The 14,197-nt window shown below is 41.0% G+C and overlaps 1 protein-coding gene and 1 non-coding gene across 5 annotated transcripts in view; one reads left to right on the forward strand and one right to left on the reverse strand.

The window, feature by feature from the left end:
• The first annotated feature begins 4,351 nt into the window (after window positions 1-4,351).
• LOC121924482 lies at window positions 4,352-4,507 on the forward strand. The gene has a single exon (XR_006102620.1). It is a non-coding gene; the product is annotated as a U1 spliceosomal RNA (small nuclear RNA).
• Window positions 4,508-5,348: 841 nt separating this feature from the next.
• KEL (Kell metallo-endopeptidase (Kell blood group)) overlaps window positions 5,349-14,197 on the reverse strand; it is a 59,697-nt gene continuing 50,848 nt past the window's right edge. For all 4 annotated transcript variants that reach the window (XM_042454431.1, XM_042454432.1, XM_042454430.1 and 1 more), the window contains exons 18-19: window positions 10,606-10,701; window positions 5,349-7,979 (exon numbers count right to left, since the gene is read on the reverse strand). In XM_042454431.1, the coding sequence (XP_042310365.1) occupies window positions 7,803-7,979; window positions 10,606-10,701 (273 nt within the window). In that variant the 3' untranslated portion in view covers window positions 5,349-7,802. The remainder of the gene's footprint in view (window positions 7,980-10,605; window positions 10,702-14,197) is intronic.

The following is a 14,197-nucleotide window of genomic DNA, read 5'->3' on the forward strand; positions in this document are numbered from 1 at the left end:
ATCTAGTACATTACATATCCTTGAATGTCAGTTATATACTGACATCTGAAATGCTATTTAGTTGTCTTTGTAACAAAAATGAAGACCTGGGTTGCAACTAACTAATATATCATTTGGAGGCTTGCTGTCTGTGAAGTAAAGGCTACCAAATGTTAAAAAAAAGTACATGGATCCCATTTCAGTAAATTGTCAGGGAGATCTGAAAATATTCCCAACAAAAATCTTAAAAGGTATTTCCTTTCCTGTCAGTAATATTTTGTTTATTAATAATACCACCCCATTAATGTTTTGTGCTTTATAACATATATGTGGAGTGGCCCCTTGGTATCACTATATGCGTTTGGCTCAAGGATTTCCCCCCCCCCCCAACCGAGATAGCAAAATCTGAATGTTTAAGTCCCATTGCGCACAATGGTGAACTAAAATGGTGTCTCTTAGATAAAAAGCAAAATCAAGGTTCCCTTTTTGGAGTTTATATGATTTTTTTTAATATTTTCAAAATGTGGGTGGTTAAATCTGTGGATAAAGAATCTATGGATATGGAGGGATGACTGTATATCACTCACTATTTGATTTTATTAATTTTAAGAATTACAATTAAAGGGGGGAGGCTTGAACCATTCTCTTTTTGTAAATCCTGTTATTTCAACCCTCTATGCAATAAATGTTCTCCTCTTCCTGAATGTAGAGATCACTTCTCACAAACAATATTCACATGGATTAAACAGTAAATACCATTCAGATATCTCTGCGTTGAAGCCCTATGAGTTTTTGCCCCAAGATGTCTTCCTTTAAAGAGAGTTCTATCATCTCTTTCCTGCTCCATTGTGAGAAACAGAACAGACTGACGTATGTCACAAAGGCCCACTGATGTCATGAGCTCATTTGAGACATGAGAAATCTGACCTGGTCCTTCATTAGCTCAAGGGGGCCATGAGGAAAGGTGCCTCCTGTAACAGGTTAGAGGTGGAGAAGGGGTGATTGGGTCCCAATGGTGTCCCTGGGGTGCCCCATCTGCCTGTTGGCTGTGCTCTTCATGACCCACTTCCTTGTTTTCTCTGATGGCTTCATCAGCCAAGCTATCCTTCAAGCAACCACCGACAAAAGGCAGGAAGGAGGTAGGTGGTGTGATAAGAGGGCAGGGGGGAAGTGCAGTGTGAGATCTCAAGAAATAAGAGAGATGAGGGAGAGAAGCAATGTTCATGAAAAAGTCAATGTAGCAGGAGGATAGTGGTTTGTTGTTGTTGTTGTTGTGTGCCTTCAAGTTGTTTCCAACTATCATGGGGTTTTCTTGGCAAGGTTTGTTCAGAAGAGGTTTGCCATTGCCTTTCCCTCAGGCTGAGAGAGTATGAGATGCCCAAGGCCACCTAACAGGTTTCTATGTCCAAGCCAGGATTTAAACCCTGGTCTTCCAGTGTCCTAACCCAATGCTCAAACTGCTACACCATGCTGATGGGCATGACTTTTAAATGTTACTCTCCAGCAGCTGGCTTTTGATGCTGGGATTTTTAAAGACAAAAGAAAGAAAAAGTGATGCCACTTTTACCTGTAGCCTGGTAAACATGAATGTACTGAGCAGAGTGTTAGGTTGAATAGGTCCTTCTTTCTACCTTGTACCCCTTGTCACAGGCATACTGGCTTTAGTACATCTCCAATGTGTATGCAGAGTTTCAAAAAGGAAGAAAAGGGGATACCTCAATCCCTTAATGGTGCCTATTATATTGGGGCGTGGAAATACACTGGGTAAACTTGGGCATGTCACGCTCTCTCAGCTTCAGAGGAAGGCAAAGGAAACTCTGAACAAATGTTGCCAAGAAAACTCCATGATAGGTTCACCTTAGGGTTGCCGTAAGCTGGAAACTACTTGAAGCACCGAACAACTACAAAGTGAGGAATAAACAAGTCACTGTTTATTCCTTTTGTTAGGAACTTGTTTTGTTTTGTTTTGTTTTCCATTTCCTAGTCCTCTGTTACTAAGTTGGAGGAAAATTAACAGGGCACTTTTGCTTTGTTTCTTGAAAAACTTTGCATGTCATGCTGGGCAGGCAATGGTGAAAGGAGGCAGTGTGGCCTTGCGCACAGAAGGCATTTTGCTCAGGTTCCCTTCAGACTTACCTATGCCACTACTGATCCCATTTACTGAGTAATTTTATTCTATGTCCCCTTCTCTACAAAGAAAAGTGTATGAGTTTTTCTGCATTTCTCTATATATGTCCATACTAATTTGAAACAGCAAAGTAACTAGATATCTCTATACAATTTTTCATGTACCTTCAATCTTCCTATGCTTTCCTTAAAAGATCAACTTGGCACAGTAAAGAGGAAAACAGAAGGTATATTGTGTTCTCTGGTTTCCTAAACAGACACAACCAGTAGTAACTTCTACCCTTTACCATCTACTGAGTGCTGTAACCTTCCAGGTGTTCTTAGGGGTGAAACAGACTAGCTGCTTCAGCCAGCTTTGGGGCAATATGGGGGTATGGCCTTCAGATGACACATGCCCTGATGCTACCCACAAGCTGGTGTCATGCCTCCTGCCCGATCAGATGGCAGGCAGGCTTGTGCTACTCTAATGGTGTGGTGTTTACACACCACATGCCGTGGGAGCACCAAAAAGCTATCACTGTGGCAGAAAAGGTGCCCCCTTTCCAGTGCAAAAAGGAGCAGCATTTTGCCGCTTCTTTTTGGCCAGAAAAAAGCCAGATCGGGGATGTGGTGTGCAGTTGCCACAGCCCCAATCCGGCACTCAAAGGGGCGGCATCAAGCCACCCCTATATAGCCATCTGTTTCAGCCCTTAGTTTAGTTGCTGCTTAGGTCTGCCAAAACAGGGTTGTCAAACACTTGTGTGTATGTGTATGTGCCTTCATATTATCTGTCAACTTATGGTGACCCCATGGACTTCATAGGGTTTTCTTAGGCAAGAAATCTTCAGAGATAGTTCCTTCCTTAAAATATAGCCTACAGCCTCTGCTATTCATTGGTGGTCTCCCATTGAAGTACTAACCAAGGCTGACCTCACTTAGCTTTCATGATCAGACATGTTCTGCTGCCTTTAGGGTATTTAGTCCCAATCAGGTCACAAAAAAGGTTAATTTTTCATTTGGCTTGGTGGATCCCAAGCTCTGAATGAGAATACACAGTTTGGGACCCACCAAGTCAAGAGAAAAATAATAGGCTTTTTTGTGACCTTTAAAAGGTCACAAAAGGATTTAAAAAAACATGCTGCGAAACCTGAGGTTGCTCAAATTTCTCTACAATTGCTCTCTACAATTACAATTTTCCCAGCAAAACTAGAACCATATAAAAACTCAGTGCAGCCCAGTAAGACTTGCTGTCACAAGAATAATGTAAAAAATGACTTAAAAGTGGGAGAATGGGAGGCAAAGTAAAACTCATAGAGAAGAGATTGTTGATTCCCCCTTTGTGTTTAAGGAGAGGGAAACATGGAAGAAAAATTTGTGGCTTCATCAACAGGGGAAGGCATGGAGATGATCAACATGGTCGAGAGCCAGGACTTCCAACAGCTGGGAAATGCGGCAGTGAAGGACATCTTACTGGACTTAGCCATTTCTCTGAACACAGCAAGTGTCATGCTCTTTTTTTTATGCGTGACATAGAGCCAGAAGTCTTAGCAATGGTAATGGATGAAGACAACCTGAACATCTACTTGTGCTTCATGATTGCCTACTAAGAGGTAGCTGTGGCTTCATCGCTCATGACCAAGGCATTTGGGGACCTTCACCCAACAGGGACTTTTGTGCCAGCTAGCCATGACTCCAACCATGGCCCCCTGAGAAAAGCAATAAACCCCCTAACCAAAGCTTGTAGAGTCTTTTTAGAACCACAACCTTGCTGTTTAATCCTCTCCTTGTGACACATTCTCACAGGTTATACTGTTCTGGGCATTTGTTGGCTTTAGTAGCTAATTACATGATTAAACTGTAGCTTTATTGATTAACTACATGATCAAACTGTTTGTGGACTGTACTGATGACTCAAATACGAGACTACATCATTGACCATACACACACAAAAACTAGATGTCAAGAAATAGTTCCAGCTAAGGATTCTCAATGAAAATTTCATTTGTTTTTATTTTTAGTGAGGGAGTTTTCACCAGGCAACCCTATAACAGTGATGGCAAACCTATGGCATGTGTGCCAGAGGTAGCACTCAGAGCCCTCTCTGTGAGCACACATGCTGTCACCCTAGCACAGAGTTTGCCAGAGTTTCTTACTAGAAAGCCAGAGGGACGTGGCACTTTGCAATAAATAAGTGGGGTCTGGGTTGCAGTTTGGGCACTTGGTCTGTAAAAGGTTCTCCATCACTGCCCTATAACCTTCAGGTACAATACTTACCTGGCAGGGGAGATACCTTGATAATGAAGGTGGTTTTTGCCAGAGTGAGGCTCATCCATTGCACTCCGGCTGCACTGAACCCTGCAATTTCCCCAAATGTGGGAAACATGACTGCATAATTTGTGGTAACAATGTGTCTGGGCTGTTTTTCATCAAGAGAGAATCTGAGAGTCTGGCTGCATATGATACACACCAGGCTGGGAGCTAGGGCTTCAGTATTCTGAAAGGAACAGTTGTGGAAAGCTGGAGATGTTTGCCTTGGAGGTACCTACAGCCTCTCTACTCTTCCACCATACCTTTTGATAGAGGTGATTAACTGAGTGAGATAACAAGTGGGGAAAGTAGTAGGGAAAAACTTGGCAATCAGTTACAATTCATCTATTCTAAGCATACTTCAAACAACAGCCTTCCCCTTTCTTCAACAGTCAGGTCAAGGCCAAGGCCCTTTCCCATATGCTCCAGAGTTCTCCTCCCAATTCCTGCATTCCATCCCTGCTATTTCTAAGTGGGTATGAGACATACTGTGTGTGTTCCCCCCCCCTCCGGAAAATTGCACCCAGGCTGTTGTTGCTGCCTCTGTGGCTCCCCCGCAAACCATCTACAACATTTTTCTCCCAACATGGAGCTTAAACAGCCAGTTTAGCATCCTATCCAAGTACCCAGATCCCTGATAGACCAGAATCTGTCCCTTGAGGTTGCTTCCACCAGTGGAGCAACCATAGAGAATGTGGCATGTTCATTGCTCAGGAGAGATGTGCCTTTCCCTGGCTTGCTTTCTGTACAACTGTGGCACAGTCATTGCTGTTAATGGAGGGCTAACATACAACTCAGACTTGCATTTACCTTTAAAAAAGTGAAGAGACATCTTTGTTTGGCTCTCCAAACCCTGCTGTTTGCAAGTCTGCTATTATCACAACCCGACTGTTATAAGATTAGCTTTTGTAGAAACTGGAGACAACGATAAAAATAGTTAATTTTATTGACTGTACTAGTCACTACAACTTAAAGGCTATCACAGTGAACACTAGATTACAAAAATAGTAACAATAGTTTCTAGAATTAAGCTAGAGTGAGTAAGAGAGAAATGAATCAGAGTGAACTGTATGAAAAAATAAGAAATAAATCCACAAAGACATTTTCATGCAGATATCCACTAAAATGAGTAAAGGCTGATTTAAAACATGGCAGTGTATTTGCACAGCTTCTATTTGTTTCAGTAGACTTTGTGCAAGAAAATATTCCAGTGGATTACACATGCAATGTGCAAGGGAAAAATGCACTATCTGCAACTGGAGAGCAATGAGAATAATCAATGCTTTAGTCAGCTATAATTTTTAATGATTGAACTGTGGAAGTTTCATGTTCTTATTTTGTGGGGACTCAGTAACAGCAGTGTATCTCCTACTCCACAGAAGAACCAGAGAGAGATGTCCCTGAGTTTTACATGGCTGTCCCTGAGTTATACAGATATGTATTTAGTTTATTTTTATATGATTTTCAAGAAAACATTAAGATGCAGATCTGGAAAAAAAAGGTTAGGTTTTTCTTATCTTCCAACTGTAGTCTTTTGTTCTAATAAAGAGGACTGCCAGACTCATCTTCATTTCTCCTTCTGAAACCACAATGTATTCAATTATATTGGGATGAGGAGTGGATGACATGGAAATCATAAGAAACAGAGCCAAACTATCTGTTACATTAGTTGCCAGTTTTATTTTGAAGGAAAAGCAGCTGGACAACAGCTGGTGGTGGTGAGGAAAAGCAAAACTGAAGAGGCCAGCAAAGGCCAGTTTTGTTGTCTCTTTAGTAAATATCTAAACCTTTCTTGTCTTCCTCACTAGCACACACTCCCTATTATGGATGCTGAAATGGAATAAAATTTATCCAATTTGTAAAATGGTATCTTATTAGACTACAAAGCAGAGGAAAACCACAGAGCTGGAGAAAGCTATAAAGCTCCTGAAAGACATGCCTTAAGAGATATTGGTAGTGGTCCTGTCCAGTATGTACCTGAGATAACGGTGTGGTTGCTTTTATTTGAAATATATATGGAGATTTTTTTTCTTTACATGTTAAGCTGTGATCAGTGTTTTTAACTACACAACGATTAAAATTCAGTAAAGCTGCAACTTGCCAAAGAAACTGGCTTCAGACATTGGACTGAATCCACCGGTTTGCCTTTAGATGACAAATTAGGAAGGAAACACAATTTCCCTTTGACTTGGGGTTGTATGACACTCAACCATAGCTAAATAGCTCAGGTGTACAATACGACCTCAGCTATACAATGTATGAAATAAAAATAATAAACAAGTTTTTACTTAGGGTCAATTCAAAAACCAACCAAATTATAACATAATTACAATTTTCTGCAATGTCAGAACTGATAAATTATCATTTGCAATCCACCCTCAAACCATAATCGGAAACTATGTTTTGAGGTGGACTTGTAAAGCATAGTGTTTGCAAACCATGCTTTTTGCAAACTGCAAAGTATAATTTGGTGTAATGTCTGAAGTAATACAGTGACAGCTATGGCCCTTGCTTTGTCTTCATATGAAAGAGAGCATATAAAGCTGAGTGATAAAAAAACAAAACAACCAAAAGCATACAAGCAGCAACTATGGTTTGCTCTGGTGTATTCTGAAGATCAAACACAGCATAGTTCTGACTGTGATGGTCAACTCATGATGGGGTGTACAAATTGAGACTTCAAGTGTGGGCTCACAAGACGGACAAAAAGACAGTGGAGCAATGAGAGAATGGTGTAACGCAATGTAATTTCAAACAGCAGGTTAGAATTAAATGGGTTAAAATAAATGTCCCCCTTTTAATGTAAACATAATCAATATTTTAGTTTTTTTAGTATAAATGTAATGTCATGCCACTTTCTTTTTCTTACTAGCTCCTACGTCTGGAATTTTTGTATGAAGGAACATTCAATCATGCTCCAAAGTGGTATAATTCAGACACCAGTTCAGCATCTTAATGACAATTACATCCTGGTTTCATTCAACACATTCAGCACTTCTGTTAGTACCAGCGATGCTGCAGCACCTTAATGCCTCAGCATCCCATCATCCCTTTCAAAAACAATTTCTAAAACAGTTAGAAAGTCTCTCTGTGTTGTGTTCACGTCTGATTTGAACAGTGTCACTAGACGCAAATACCAGAGACTTTGAATGCAATCTTCAGACCCTTGGTTTGAGCCTTTCCCCAAGTCAGGTTAGGATGATGATAAGTAATAGGATGTTTCCACAGCGCAGTGTCTTCTCTGTATGCTATTCCTCCTTGGCTGGAATGTCTTCCACCATGACAAGTGGATTGCACAAGAAGAAATGGGGAAAACCCAGGTAATGGGCATGATTTAACACCACTAAATCCACATGATCCCATAGTTCCTGTCTTTTGTATCAATTGTCCTGTGTGTTCTTCAGGTTGTTCTACCAGATGTGACACTTTAGAGTTGGATTCATTTGTGACTTACTTGGACAGTGGAAGAGTCTGGAAAAGTCCCGGCTGTTGCTTAAGGACCCAAGGACACGAAGGGATGGAGGGCTGTGTGGATCCCTATGTAAGAAGGTCTGCAGTCCCTTAGGTCTTGGGTGCCCACACATAGCCTGTAGAGAAGATAAAGTTGTAAAACTTGATATCTGATGGGGTTTGGTTCTAGGACCCATGTCCTCACCTCCTGTAGATACAAAATCCATGGAGGCTCAAGTCCCATTATATAAAGTGGTGTAGTAAAAGTATGTTCCTTGCATAAAATGGCAGAATCATGATTTACTGTTTGGGTTTGCTTTTTTTGAGGGGGAGGAATATTTTCAAGCTGTGGATGGTTGAATCTGTGGATGCAGAATTCATGGATACATAGGGCCAACTGAACCGAACAGCAAAAACTGGATCCTTTCCTACATACTCCTTGACATTCCTGTTTGCTGCATTGGGTACTTGAGAGACAAGATATAAACTTTTAAAACAAAAAGTACAAACATATTTCCTAGGACAAATTCAACTGTAGAATTCAGTCAGGGGAAAAGCTACATAGGTTGGATGCCATTTGGAATACACCCCCCAAAAAAGTGGGATGGAAAAGATGTAAATGCTTCCAACTTCCCTCTCTATTTTTCTGTTCAAACACTTGGTTACATAAAATGCCTTTCTATTTTAAAGATACCACTGGAGTTCAATTACCTGAGTGTGTATGTGATGTATACTTAACTCATTCCTGATTCTAAACAGCCTTGAGCAGTTTAGTTTGCAATGACTTTATTGTTGCTGCTGGCAAGCTGTAAAATGCTGGAGGGGGGATGAAAGGTAGGGGCAGCCAATGGCATTTAATTTGATTTTTATTCCCAGACTTTAAAAACTGGACCCTATCGCCAAAAGAGATGTGGCACCCTGGATAATCTGAAGCGGATTTACTACACATGGAGACCTCTGGCACCAATAGAAATATTATGTCAAATGGAGCTTCTTCCAATAGTGTTTTGTACAGACATCCTCCAAGAAATACCCTCCAGATGTTCTGGACTATATCTTGTATCATCCTCAATAGCCCTACTGGCTGGGGTGGTGGGAATTGTAGAACAACCCTTCCAGTGTGTTGGAGAAGACTGTGTTAAGGGGAGAAACAGATGTGGGGTGTTCAAAAATGATAACTATTAAAACTTTTGAGCCGCTACAGATGTTACTTTAAGCAACCGCTTTGGGCATTCAACTGCTATCTACTCAAGGGAGCCGTATAATATCAGATGAGGGAACTCACAAAACTCCACATATACAGTCCATATAATACTCCCCAGTTCTGGAGCCTACCCAGGTCACAGAAGCTAATCTGAAATATCTGCATATTCCCCTCTGCCAGTGTTGTAGTTCCTAAGGGAATACAAAACACTAACACCAGTTATTGCCACCTTCCCTTGCCCAAGGGATACACACTAATTTTGATGTCTGGCCTCTGTGATCTCTGGTCAAACAAAGAGGTCTTGCAAACTTTTCCCCTTCTGTCAAGAGGACCTTATTTAAAAAGTGAAGCTACCACTGAATGGCACAGTCCATTGCTCTGAGCACCTACTGGATAGAACCCATGACTCTACTGTGGTTGAGAATGTGTTCACACTCACTGTTCTGAATGAGCATTTTGCAATGCTTGAAGATGGAAAAGATATTTTCAAGGCTACCTCTCCGGTCATACCTCACGTTTCTCACAGGTCTCCAGCTAAAGCATCCCCACTAGATAGCTGTCCAGCCTCTTTCTGAAAACATCCGAAACATCTTCAACACTACTCTAGGCAATTGGTCCCATTGATGAACCCCTCAACTTTATCAAATGCTTTGCCAAAATCCAGACAAATCACCAGCATTCCCACTATCTATTAAACTAATAACGCGATAGGAAAAAAAAAAGATTAGTTTGGCAGGATTTGTTGTTGACTAACCTATGCTGGCTCCTACCTCTGGTTCCTAGAACCACTCTACTGTCATCAAGATACTTACAGACTCCAGTATAATCTGCTCTAATATTTTTCTTGGTATTGAGATTAGGCTGAGTGATCTATAGTTTCCTGGATTTTCACTTCATTCAAAACTTCTTTCCAATTTGAAGCACAGCCTTTCATTATGACTCTTTGAATATGGTTGTTGACAAATTATTAACCAAGAATGGTGTGCAAATATTAGTTAGTCCAAGTCTGAGCAAATCTGGAAATTGTCATTTGTTAGAAATCATGATCAGAACCTTTAAATCTTCCCCAATTTCCACTTGAACACAAAAGAGGAAAGAAAATGGTGGGAGGGGGCATGAACCCATGGATGAGCATAGTTTGTGTGCATAATGACAAACCCATGACGTTGCTAAGTCTGGATGGGGCCAAGTGCAGCACTTTCTTTATTTGTATTGGCTATGGGGAAACTGGTCTGTTCGGAAAGAGGAAAATGAAGCAAAGAAACTCTGTCCTTCAGCAGCCAGGAACATGTTATATATGTACAGCGACTGCAGTACAGATGCTGCACTACACCTAGTAGTATGGTAGCAATAGGAGCATAGTATCAGAAGTTTCAGGATACTTATCATCCCCCCCTCCCCCTGGCAAGAAGAAGAAGAAGAAGCAGTAGCAGTAGCAGCCACTGCCTAAAGGAAGACAGAATGATATAACAACTTTAAGATAGGGGAATGGTGTAGCTTAAGGCTATCCAGAACAAACCAAAGAAAACACAACAATAATAAAACAAAGGTTGAATTACGTGAGCAAAACTGATGAAGAAGAGTTGATGATGTGAGAGCTCAGGCCAAGGTAACTTTTTCACTCTGCTCTGCTTTGCCAACCAGTTCTGATAGGCCTGTAGATTAAGAAGAGAAGGAGGGAGGGGGGAGAGATTGAGAGAGAGAGAGAATATAATCTCAAAATACATTTCACATATTTTGGCATGATGTTGCAAGAACCGTGTCAAGTGAAATGCTTCCACTCCAACAGGTTGCCAAGTAAGCACTTCCAAAAAAGATAACTCTAGTAAATGATGTGTTGAGGGATTTGATGAGTGGTTGCTCCTACCTATTACTTCCAAGATTCACTTGTTCAATTTCCACCCTCAAAACTGTTTCAGCAATTGAGACTTTAACATTGGCCACAGAAAGCTAGAGTAGAAGGGACATCTACCACGGGGAAAAAGAGAAAGAAAGAAAGAAAGAGCTTGTTCCCACTTAGGATTTGATACGAATTAAAATAAAACGTTTTTAATAAAATCGAATTAAAATAACACAGTTGTTATCCCGCTTTCAGAATCGCTTTATTCATCGTTCCCATCTGCTTGTTTAATTCGGATTTTTTACCTGCAAGCGTTCAGTAAGCGTTCTCACTTGGCATGAAATCGGTGTTTAAATAAAGCGATTCTTCTCCTCCATACCTTATTTGGAGTTGTCAATCAATACTACGTCAGAATGACGTAACGTTAACCCGCATTAATCTGAATCGATTTATCTGTGACATCGTTTCCATCTCTGTGACCGTTTCTGATTCGATTTATTTTTGGCGGTTTTTTTTTAAATGGACCAATCAAGGCGCTTAAACGATCAAATGTCATAAGCGCTGTCTGCCTTATTATATACATTTTCCCTCCGAATTTAGTAGGAAACCCAAGCTCTTTCCAGAGGAACTATGGGATAGGTTTTCCAGGGCAGCATCCCTGCTTCATGTCTCCTCAGACAGCCAGGCAGAACCCCTTCAGAGAGCCCACAGAGATCAATGAAGGAGGCTGCTGGCAATGCGAATTTAGTAGGAAACCAAAGTTCTCTCCAGAGGAACTATGGGATAGGTTTTCCAGGGCAGCATCCCCGCTTCATGTCTCCTCAGACAGCCAGGCAGAATCCCTTCAGAGAGCCCACAGAGATCAATGAGAAGGAGGCTGCTGGCAATGCGAATTTAGTAGGAAACCAAAGCTCTCTCCAGAGGAACTATGGGATAGGTTTTCCAGGGCAGCATCCCCGCTTCATGTCCCTTCAGATCAATGAAGGAGGCTGTTGGAAAAGCAGGGAGGGAGCACTCTTCCCAAAGATTCTCTTTCCAGGGTTGGAGGAGAAGGCAGATTCCGTTTGAGAAAGAGAGGGAGAAAGGCTCTATCCCCCCCCCCATTGATCAGAGCCTTTCCCTGCCTGGGCGAGATCAGATGCCTCCTCGCGAGGAGGCTTCCCTTCCCTGCCTGGGCGAGATCAGAGCCTCCTACATCAAAGCAGATCTCCCTGATCCTAATGGGAACAGTGCCAACCAGGTGAGTAAAAGGTTGTGTCTTGTGTACCACCTGAGTTTGAACTAGGGAGCTCTGCTTCTCTGAGCCTAGGGAATGGGATGGCTTTTCCAGAAGCAGTATACACAGTAAGATAACTTTCTGGCAGCTGCCACCACCTCAGTAATAAAACAGAATGACTCACCTAGGTTCATAACTCATGTTATAATAATCCTACAACAAATCCACCCTACTGTTGCCTTGCCCTCATATCTTAATAGAAGGAGCATTTCTGATCAATTGAGGGGAGAGGAACCATTTAGTGGATTCTCTGCAAGTACAGTACATTCATTAAGTAAACAGCAATAATAATATTAATAATAATAATTGCCAAAAAGCTATCATATACTGTATACTTCTTCTGGAAAAGCCAGCCCATTGCTGTTGTTGTTGTTGTTGTTTTTTACCCACCTTGCCCCATGGATCGAGGTGCAAAACAAAAATGAATACATAACTATAATTCTATGATTCTATCAGTTAAAACACATCATATCTATCTATCTATCTATCTATCTATCTATCTATATCTATATCTATATATTCCAAACAGCAAACTTTGATTTTGTAATTTTATTTAAGAGACACCATTTTACTATGCCATTGTATATGATAGGACTTGAGCATCCACACATTTTTGTATCATGACGGATCCTGGAGCCAAATCCAGCAGATACCAAGGGGTCCACTGCAATTTATTTTCCTTGTTGCTGCCACCTACCTTCATTATTTTGGGTTGTTTTGTCTTTTAAAAGTTATTTACATGTAAAAAATAAATGTAAGTCATCTTGACAACTTATCCATGGAGCTGTTTCAATATATCTCCATGTTTTGCAGAGCAAAACATTTTGAAATAATGAAATAAATGGTCCTAGGAAACAGTACTTTTGTTGCTCTGAGCTCAGATACAGTAATGGTAGATACATTTAGGATGAGTTTATGGGGTCTTTTTTCCAACCTGTTTTGTTAGGATTCTGTTGGACAAAGGGAATTCAGAATGAATACAAGAATGCATGCTTAAGGTACATTGATACTGATGTGCTTTAATAGCCAAAGTTTAGCCTGTTAACTACTGCTATGTCTGTTCTCTACTTTCCTTGCCAATTGCACTGGGGAAATACACTATTCCTCCAGGGAATCTATACATACCAAGGTTGATTTTCATGACCTGCCAATCTACTGCTCATCACAGACTCTTTGACCACATAGTATTTGTAATCCAGTCAAATCCATTCCTTCATTAAATTAGTAGAAACCAAGCACTGTTGCATTGTCTTGCAATGCAATAAGGAGCTCTGGGGGCACAGGGGTTAAATGCCAGCACTACAGCCATTCACAGCCACAAGGTTGCATTGTTGATCCCAGGCAGGGCTCCTGGTCCACTCAGCCTTGCATACTTCTATAGGTCGCTAAAATGAGTACCCAGCTTGTTGAGGGAATTTGCTTACACATTGTAAATTGCTTAGGGAGTGCTAAGCGGTATAGAAATGTATTTGCTGTTGCTACTTGCTATTGCTATTGCCTCTTGCAAATTCCACTGCAGTTCCACTGTAATGCCCCATGGCTTCTGGAGCAGTCCAAAGAGATATTTTGTCTTGTCTTTTTCCTCAGCAACTTTCCTTTTTTGCACAACTCCATTGGTCACGTATATAGAAAAAATTATAATGTGTCTCCATGTATTTATTTCTTTGTTGGGGTAATTTTTTTTCAAGAGATCATGCAAAATTCTTGGAAAATTATAGTGGGCCCTTGCTATCCACTGGGGCTTGGTTCCAGGAACACCCCCCATGCTTTCCAAAATCCATGGATACTCAAGATCTATTAAATACAATGACATAATAAAATGGTGTCCCTTATACTAAATAGTGAAGCCTTCAAGTCATTTCCAACTTATGGCAACCCAAAGGCAAAGCTATTGTGGGGTTTTCTTGGCAAGATTTGTTCAGAGGTGTTCAGAGTGGGGTTTTGCCATTGGTCTTTTAGCTGAGGCTGAGGAGTGTGATTTGCCCCAGTTAGGTTTCATGACCAGAGACAACAAACATAATATTCCCCTTGCGAC

Source organism: Sceloporus undulatus, chromosome 2 (genome assembly GCF_019175285.1).
Source record: "Sceloporus undulatus isolate JIND9_A2432 ecotype Alabama chromosome 2, SceUnd_v1.1, whole genome shotgun sequence".
Lineage (NCBI taxonomy): Eukaryota > Metazoa > Chordata > Lepidosauria > Squamata > Phrynosomatidae > Sceloporus > Sceloporus undulatus.